The following is a 10,101-nucleotide window of genomic DNA, read 5'->3' as shown; positions in this document are numbered from 1 at the left end:
CTCCTGAATCATCCAAGGTCAAGTTTTTAGCAAAGATTTGAGGAAAGGGTTCAGGTGAGATAGCAGTGATTGCCTTCTAATTTAAATAAAGGAGGGGAAGATGAAGAAGCAAACTTATTGAAGATCTGTTTAGCTTGGTGCCAGAAGTCATGAGGGTAGTTTGATCTCAAAAGATTTTGACACTATTTGTTAAGACTTTTTTGGCCAGTGGGATAATATATTTGGCATGAAGTCTTTAAAGCTCCTTTGTGTTGTGAGACTTGAAAGGAAACACTATCTTTAATGACAGCATTCTCTGATCCAGTGCCTTAGACCTTACTGGAAGTAAGTATCATTTTGGCTGGTGTTTATATCAATAAAAAAAAAAAAGGAATGAAGGAAAACACAATTTACAAATCTTATATATTGTGGCAATTATTAAAAAAATGTACATATTACTAATTAAAGCTTCATATGAATTTAATGGAAACAAATCCTTTCCAGCAAGAGACACAAAATGTTATAATTAAGGTTACTTTGAAAAATTATGGCAAAAAAATACCCTTGACCACAATGAAAGGTATGTTTATTCAGTATGCAATTGCATAACCTTTATTACCAGGCTTCATATAAAAGCTATTAAATATCTCAATCCAATAACATACAGATTTAACAAGGAAGGAAGTACATACTATGTTCAGTATACACAAGCTTTGAGTATTCGAATATCCTTGTGAAAAAATAAAAAGATGATTTGTTGTTGTCTTGGAGTGGTTTTTGTAGCTTTCAAGAGACAATACTATACTAGATCTTGAACAAGTAACATACAATTGTAAATCACTCTGATTTTGACAACTATTACAAATAAATCTGAAAACTAATATGTGTACTTCATTTGTAATTTTATTTTGCTTATGGTTACTTTTAATTTACTAAACTTAATCCTGAACTCTTATCAAGAAAAAAAGTCAAGCAATTAAAGGCCCCTGAATCTCCAAAAGCTGCCTTTCATTTTTATATATGGTTTCTTTGTATTTCTATACTAAATAAACACTTCCCAAATATTTTCTATCATTAGTATATAGTAAACTCCAGTAACATAAATAACAATAGTAAATCATATAGTTTATAGGCTCTGCTAGGTGGGTAAATCAGCCTCCTCATCTTGGATGAAAGCTGAGAAGGTCTGATGAAGTGCAGTGGCCATTCGGTACTCCTGAGATCCCTCAACCAGCAAGTGCAGTGCATGATTCAGCAGCTCCAGACTCTGCTTCAGAGACACTCCTGTACACCGCAAGCTTCCTGAGTCCTGGCAGGGGATTGTTCATAAGAATAGAATGACCTATTAGGTATGCATAGTTGAACTTTTCAGTACTCTAATGCAAAATTTAGACTTAATACTCAAAAAAATACCTGATAGTCAAACGTCCACACATATGGTTGTTAAACAAAGGCTCCCTGGACTTTTCCTCCCCCCCTTCCATCAGTTGTGCTGTTATGATCATCAGAATAATATTTTCCTGCATTTTGTCTGTAGTTTTTCATTTAAAAACTTTCAATAGCACCAAAGGCATATCAGTGGTGAAAATATCTGGTAATCGAATAATTGCACACATGGTTGTAAACAAAGTGCTGGCTTCTCCCTTCCCATTGCCCCTTTCTGATACCAGTAATACCGGTAATACCAAAACAAAATACAGGGAACCCCTGGTTAACGAACGTTCACACAACAAAATTTTGCCACAACGAACATTTCCTTTTACTACCATCTGCTCATATAACGAACACCAAACTCACTTCAATGAAATTTTATCCAAGTAATTTTTTTCAAGTTTGAAAGCCCCGCCGTATCACGCAAGCCGACAGGTTTTTTAATATACCAGCGCCTCTCATAGACAAAACGCGCACCACTCACTCCCCTACCCTTTCCAGCTTTCAGTTCAAAACAATAACAGCGTCAGCAGCCGCTCATCTTTCCTCACTCAACATGCCACCAAAACGCCCTGTAACCAGCCTTGCAATGTTGCCTAGTGTTGCTAAGAAGACCAGGAAGTCTCTTATTCACGAAGTGAAGCTGGATATTATTCACAGACACGAGAGGCGAGAAAACTAATAGCATTGCTCGCCACTAGGCTTGACTCCATCTACTGTCACTACTATTTTCAAGTCAGCAGACTCTATTAACCCTTAAAGTATGGTGATTGTACGATTGTAGCATCGCGTGCGGAGAGGCAGGGATCGTACCGGTAATCATGATTTTTCCGCGCTAAACGTTTGAATCTCACTATTGGTCCTGTGACAAGTGGAGGTATCTGGCATCTTTTCTCGATCGTCTGCTTGAGCCTTGAGACATGTTTCCTTACAATAGGTCATCTTTTCCCATTTCGAGGCGACATCTGGCAACCCCCGTCACCCGGAGGGAGGAAACGGTACTCCGAGTGGTGTTATGTCAGTGTTACTCAATAATGACATTGAGGAGTGATGAAAATGAAGACTGATTTTTTTGCTGAGACAGAAGAAAGTGAAGACTCCAGTAGTGATTCTGATAGTGATCTGGGAGACAGAAACCAACCCTCACAGCGACGTTCATAAACCTCCTCACGTAGCCTATTCCCCTCGAGCAATGCGCTGGTGTGTGTCACCCCTGGTTGCCTCTACAGGACTGTGTTTGTCGGCCAAGTCACGTGAATTCCATTGCTAATAAGAGTTGGCAGATTCCAATTATTATAAAAATCCACAATATAGGCAACGCCCAGTTAACGAAGGTTCACACAAAGAAATTTCGTTACAACGAAGGTTTCATTTTACTACCATCTGCTCATTTAACGAACACAAAACTCACTTTAACGAAGTTTTATCCAGGTAATTTTTTCCAAGTCTGAAAGCCTCGCTGCCGTGGTACAGTGGAACCATGCGTGCTTTGGGGTCCGAGGGGTCTCCAAGCGCACGGGTTCGAATCCTGTTCACGGTCTGAGTGTAGGTTGGGCTTCCTCACTCGGGGCAATGGTTTCCTAGCGGGTGGGCTTTGAGATAGGAGGTACCCCAAAAAGTACCCCCTTTAGCCCAGAAATTCTCGTGAAAAGCCCACATGGTATAAAAAAAAAAAAAAAAAAAAAAAAAAAAGCTGACAGGCTTTTGAATACACCAGCACCTCTGGTGGACAAAACGCACACCACTCACTCTCCCTGTTCAGAACAATAGCAGCGTCGCCAGCAGCTCGCCTTCCTTCGCTCAACTTACCACCAAAATGCCCTGCAATGTCGCCTAGCATTGCTAAGAAGACCAGGAAGTCTCTTACTCTGTAAGTGAAGCTGGATATTATTTACAGACACGAGAGAGGCGAGAAAACTAATAGCATTGCTTCCCACCATCTTGACTCCATCTACTGTCTCTACTATTTTCAAGTCAGCAGACTCTATTAAGAAGGCTAAAAAAAACCACCTGAACTCCTGACTCTGTAATGGATAAAATGGAAAGCCTTGTGGAAATGTGGTACATAAGTTTTGTATGCGGTACAATGATGTGCCCTTTGTTTACATTCCACAGCTTGCCAGCTAGCGTATTTCCCGTTCCACTCTCCCTCCCTTCATAAATTTAAGATCATCAACATTATAAAGTTACTTACATACATACATTAGTGTACATTATAATGACTTAGTCTTAAATTAAACTGCTTAAATGTTTAACTTCATAAATTTTACTTTCATTAAACCTTTCACTGTACTATGATGCACTCTCGCTTTGTTTACTCTCAATGGAAGTTCAAGTCAGGGGTTAAACATGTTATAATCGGTTTGCTTAATGAAGTTTCACTTAGCGAAGTTTTTTTTAGGAACGTAACCCCCTTCGTTAAGCGAGGGTTGCCTGCCTGTACTTGTAATATGTGGTTTCACTTTCTTTTCCTGTTTTACACATCATTTCATATATCTGAGTTAGCATTTTCTTGACTTGAAAGTGCAAAAGTTCCTTTTATATCAAATTCAAAAGCCCAAAGAGAGAGAGAGAGAGAGAGAGAGAGAGAGAGCGTGCAGTGTTATCTGAGCTTGGGGGGTTATTTCTTAGCGGCGGGTTCTGCCATGAATTTTTTGATATGCAATAACTTTGCTCTCAGAGGTCATAACATGTTAAAAATAACATCGTTGTACTCAGAATAACACAAGAAATATGTTTTTATGAGGAAAAAATATTTTTAGTATTTTTGACAGGTGTAATTTTTCCCCATTGTAACAGATGGAAAGTAAATCAAACCCCCGTACTTTAAGGGTTAAAAAGGCTGGTGAGACCGTATCTTCCTTGCAAGTTAAAAGAACCACCTGAACTCGTGACTCTGCAATAGATAAAATGGAAAGCCTTGTGGAAATGTGGTACATAAGTTTTGTATGCGGTACAATGATGCGCCTTTTGTTTACATTCCACAGGTTGCTGGCTAGCATCTTTCCCGCTCCACTCTCCCTTCATAAATTTAAGATCATCAACATTATAAAGTTACTTACATATATATTTTAGTGTACATTATAATGACTTAGTCTTAAATCAAACTGCTTAAATGTTTAACTTCTTTAGCTAGCGTCTTTCCCGCTCCACTCTCCCTCCCTTCATAAATTTAAGATCATCAACATTATAAAGTTACTTACATATATACATTAGTGTAAATTATAATGACTTAGTCTTAAATTAAACTGCTTAAATGTTTAACTTCATAATTTTTACTTTCATTAAACCTTTTACTGTACTGTGATGCAATCTCGCTTTGTTTACTCTCAATGGAAGTTCAAGTCAGGGATCAAACTTGATATAATTGGTTCGCTTAACAAAAATTCACGCAACAAAAGTTTTTTTTAGGAACGTAACCCATTCTTTAAGCAGGGTTTGCCTGTACTGCATTATGTACTGTATCTATGTATGTTTAAATTATACATCAATCTAACATATGAAAAGAAAAAGAGGAAAATTTTGTACCCTCAGTTTTAATACAGTGGAGACTTAATTCTTGAGGTTAATTAATTCCAAATGGCTGTATAAGTATTAAAAAGTTCGACTACCAAAACCTATAAATCCGGCAATTCATTATACCTAAGCAAAATTTCAAGTTTACAAAAATTTCAATGTAAATTTTTTTTTTTTATTTTGATTTGTACATACCATAATTGAAGGCTGGTGATGGATAACGTAGAAGAGGAGGAGGAAGGTTATCCGTTGGAAAACGAGTCACCATGAAATGTCTGGTAACTTTTCTCCTGGTGTGATTCCTGTGAACCCACTAATGAAGGGCTGTAGCTCACTAACACTTACATAACATAACATAACATAACATAAATAATAGGATAACAAAGGGCCACCAGGGCCCATCTAGGTTATCCTGTATCAGTCGCACAGCGACCTCGTCATCAGTACTTAAAGATACACTTACAAGTACACAATACATTATATACTAATTCTAAATATTTGGCCCATTGACAGGGCTAAGTCCTACAGCGAATTCCTCTACAATCTGTGATCCCCATACATGGGGATCATGTCTTGTTTAACTATAGTAAATTTCTTATAAAAACTATCATGCAGTGCTATACATAATTATAAATCTAATAAATTTAAGTGCTTATCTAATCTGTTTTTAAACATTGTCAAACTAGTGCTATTTACAACCCTCTCTGGCAATGCATTCCAGAAGTCTACCACCCTATGACTAAAGAAATATTTTCTTATATCTAACCTGCAGCCTTGCTTTCTAATCTTCCTGCCATGATTTCTAGTCCTACTTCCCTCCTCTAAGGTAAAGAAAGATCTCACATCTATGTAGTTTGTATCTGAGAACATTTTAAATAACTCTATCATATCCCTCTTATACATCTCCTCTCAAATGAAAACATGTTTAATTCCTTTAATCTATCTCTATACTCCAGGCGCTTTAATGCTGGTATCATCCTAGTTGCTCTTCTCTGAACTGCTTCTAACATGTTGATATCCTGCCTATAGTGGGGTGACCAGGCCTGTATGCAATACTCTAAATGGGGCCTAACATAGGAATTATATAAGCTACGCACCACTTCCTTACTTTTATAACTAACATTTCTATTTATAAAACCCAGGATCCTATTTGCCCTATTTCTTGCTTCTAAACATTGCTTTGAAAATTTCATAGTCCTGTCTATCACTACTCCTAAATCCTTTCCTTCCTCTACTGCCTCTAGCCAACATCCCTCCATCTCATAGTTAAAGTTTGTGTTGTCTTTACCTAAATGCATAACCTGACACTTTTAGAATTAAACTCCATCTGCCACCTGTCTGCCCATGCTATCAGCCTGTCCAGGTCTCGTTGTATTCTGTAATTGTCCTTTTCACCCTGTACTGCACATGCTATCTTAGTATCATCTGCAAACTTTGATACTTTGCTACTAATTCCTATATCTAAATCGTTAATGTACACCAAGAAAAGAAGAGGTCCTAGCACTGATCCTTGGGGTACCCACTAACCACTTCCTTCCACTCAGACATTGCCCCATTTAATACTACTCTCTGTTTCCTATCAGAAAGCCATTCACTAATCCAATCAACTAACCTACCCCTATCCCATGTAGTCTCAATTTGTACACTAGCCTCCTATGCGGTACCTTATCAAACGCCTTGCTAAAATCTAGATATATAACATCTATGCTATTTCCATCATCTAACTCCTTGGTAATATATTCTAAGATATCGAGCAAATTTGTAAGACAGGACCTCCCTGATCTAAAGCCATGTTGGGTATCTCTAATTAATCTATTCTCATTTAAATGCTCCCAAATACTACCCTTAATGATTTTCTCTAGTATCTTACATACTATACTAGTTAAACTGATCGGTCTATAATTATTCGCATCATCCTTCCTACCTTTTTAAATATTGGAGTAACATTAGCTAACTTCCAGTCCTGAGGTATCTCAGCAAACCTAAGTGATCTTTCAAAGATTAACTTAAGTGCTTCAGAAATACTGTCTACACCCTCCCTAAGTACTCTGGCATGTAGCTCATCAGGACCACTAGCTTTCCTATCGTCTAGTTCAAGAATAAATTTCCTAATAATTCCCGGTTTTATATCAATATTTTCTAAAGCTCTTAAACTACTCGTCGCACTGTTTGTAACAGGATTTCCTATTCTTTCCTAGTAAATACTGAAGAAAATTGTTCATTCAATAATTCTACTATGTCTTCATTTTGATCCACTACTACACCATCTTTTCTGAGTGGTCCAATCCTATCCTTATTTCTTTTATCACTGACCTTGTAATAACTATATAATTTTTGGGATCTTTACTCCCAGCTCTAGCTAGTTTTATCTCTGCCTGCCTTTTACTTTTTTTATAACCTTACTCAAATCATCTCTGACCTGTCTGTACCTAATCAAATCTACATCTTCCCACTTTTCTGCAACTCTCTGTATGCCCTCTTCTTCTCTCTGATCTGGCTACCTATCTCATGAGTCCACCATAATGGCTTCCTGTTTCTCTGCCTTATATCTTTGTAAGGGATACACTGCATCACTATACCCTTTACTACAACCTTAAAAATATCCCACATCTCCTGTGCAGTTTTATTTCCAAAACTATCTTCCCAGTTTACCTCTCCTAATAACTGACGTAACCTACCATAATTGCCTTTCTGATAGTTTGGGACTCTAGTCTTATTCACTATATTATCCCTACTGGAATTAATGATAAATCTAATTATATGATGGTCACTGTTTGCTAAAGTCTCTCCTACCTCAACTTCCTTTAAACAATGCTCAATATTTGTTAGTACTATGTCTAAAACCTTCCTCCCCCTAGTAGGTTTATCTACCATCTGCACTAAATAGTTATCCTGAAAACTTTCCATAAACTTATTTTCACTAGCATCTCCTACCATCCTCTCCCAGTTTACTGACTTAAGATTAAAATCCCTAAGATAATTGTCTGACTAGTACACCCCTATTTATCTCATCTACCATAAGGTTGTCTACATCTGCTGACTGGTTAGGTGGTCTATAAAAGCTCCTACTCTAATAACCTTACTTTTGTTTACTCTAACATCCAGCCATAAGGACTCTACTCTGTTATCTACCTTAATACCATTAACCTGACTGGAAATGAAGGATTTTTTACATAAATAACTACTCCTCCACCTATCCTACCAATTCTCTGGTGTAAATACATAATGTATCCATCTACTTCATATTCTTTCCTATTTTCCTAAACTTTTCCTCATTTACCCATGCCTCTGTGACACATACAACATCTAAGTCCTCCTCAACTATATAACTAGATAACTCGTCCTTCTTGTTCCTAAGACTCCTGGCATTTACATAAAAACATTTAAGTCCTGCTACCTTCCTAGATGCTGTCTCCTTATTTGGAATCCTAATCTTATTCTCTCCTATTTGCACCTGGAAATCTTTCCTAATCTTTTCACTATCTCTGTTTATCCTATCTAATTTATGTCTAGCATCTTTCTTCTGGAATGCATTTGCTACCTCACCCCCTACACTCCATCCCAACTCCCCCTCCAGACATCCACTCAGCACATCCACACCCTTCCTACTCAGATGCACACCATCCCTAGCATACAAATCCCTTCGCCCATAGAACCTATCCCATACATCCACAAAGCTGACACCCACATCCTTACACATCCCTTTTACCCGATCATTCACACCAATGGCTCTAGACAACCATTCCTGCTAACATACACACGAGGCAAGATTCCTGACACTACACACCTCCTACCACTCTCCCTTATCTTGCCTAACATTTCCCGAAATCTTGCCACTAACTCCTCCGACCCACCTGCTCTGACATCGTTCCCACCTACGTGCAAAACTACTACACCCTCCTCTCCATCCCCCAACCCTCTTCTGCACCTCCTCACTCACTGCCTTCACACCTGCACCAGGCATACACACGTTCGTCCTCCTATCCCTGTCTTTCCCACAGAAAGTGCTATCTAAATACCTAACCTGAGAGTCACCCACCACACACACCTGAGGTGTGCTAGGCACAACCATCCTCCTCCTCTCCTCTACCCCTTCTTTCTCCTTTCACTCACCACAACCACTTCATTCACTCCACTCTCACTCTCCCCTCCCCTCCAACAAACCGAACCTATTTTCACACTCAACAGGTTTAGTCCTATCCTCCCTAACTATCTCCGCTTTCCTTCCCCTCGCAACCTGCCATCTCTGCCCATCCTGACTACTATCTTTCCCCGTCTGGCTCGCCTGCTCCCACTTCCCCACTCTGCTCTTCCCGACAGAGGGCCAAGCCACCCTGTCGCCCTCAGAAGGTCCAACCTTCGGCCTAACACTGATCTCCTGCCTAATTTTTTCCACTGCCTCCCCAAGCTTACACTCCCTTACACTCTCACTGATTCCTTATTTTTACCACTAACAAACCTCTTTGGTGCCATTATAAGTTTCTAAATGAAAAACTGCAGACAGAAGGCAGAAGAATGTTGTTTTCTCATGAATGCGGGATTTGGGATCCGGTATACAAGAATACCAGTATTACCAGTATCAGAAAGGGGCAATGGGAAGGGAGAGGCCAGCACTTTGTTTACAACCATGTGTGCGGCCATTCAATTACTAGATATTTTCACCACAAATATGCCTTTGGTGCTATTGAAAGTTTCTAAATGAAAAACAATTGACAGAATGCAGAGGGAGGAAAAGTCCAGGGAGCCTTTGTTTACAACCAGGTGTGTGGACGTTCAACTATCAGGTATTTTTTCGAGTATTAACCCCTTAGTACCGGATGTTCAAAAAGCCCGCTTGGCTGGTATACAGGGTGCTTGGCCGTGCATGGGAGCTTTGAATGAGTTGTAGGAGAAGTTTTAATGTTTTCTCTAATACGTCAGGAGCTAATTATCTGATTGAAAATCTGTTAGTACCATGATAAAGCTCATAAATTCTGCTGATATCAATGCATTTATCTTGGAATGTTGACTCTCAAAGTTTTTAGTTATTGACTGGTGAAGAGAAGGCAACTTGAAATTTTCTATATACACACTTTATTCGGCATCCAGAATTTAATTATAAGTTGTTTTGTTATTTTTTTTATTTTTTTGTTACTACAACTAATAATGAAGCCACTGATATAATATCCATGAGGA

At 38.6% G+C, this 10,101-nt stretch overlaps 1 protein-coding gene across 1 annotated transcript in view; it reads right to left on the bottom strand.

Moving 5' to 3' along the window:
* Positions 1-388: 388 nt before the first annotated feature.
* Positions 389-10,101, bottom strand: part of LOC123498653 (rab3 GTPase-activating protein non-catalytic subunit-like) — a gene marked incomplete in the record, with an annotated part of 100,863 nt that continues 91,150 nt past the window's right edge. The window contains 1 exon segment of the mRNA XM_045245966.1: positions 389-1,288. Coding sequence (XP_045101901.1) covers positions 1,118-1,288 — 171 coding nt within the window.

The sequence above is a fragment of the Portunus trituberculatus genome, chromosome 48 (genome assembly GCF_017591435.1).
Source record: "Portunus trituberculatus isolate SZX2019 chromosome 48, ASM1759143v1, whole genome shotgun sequence".
In the NCBI taxonomy this organism is placed as follows: Eukaryota; Metazoa; Arthropoda; class Malacostraca; order Decapoda; family Portunidae; genus Portunus; species Portunus trituberculatus.
The sequence above is the reverse complement of the archived record's forward strand: the minus strand, read 5'-3'. Positions and strand labels throughout refer to the sequence as shown.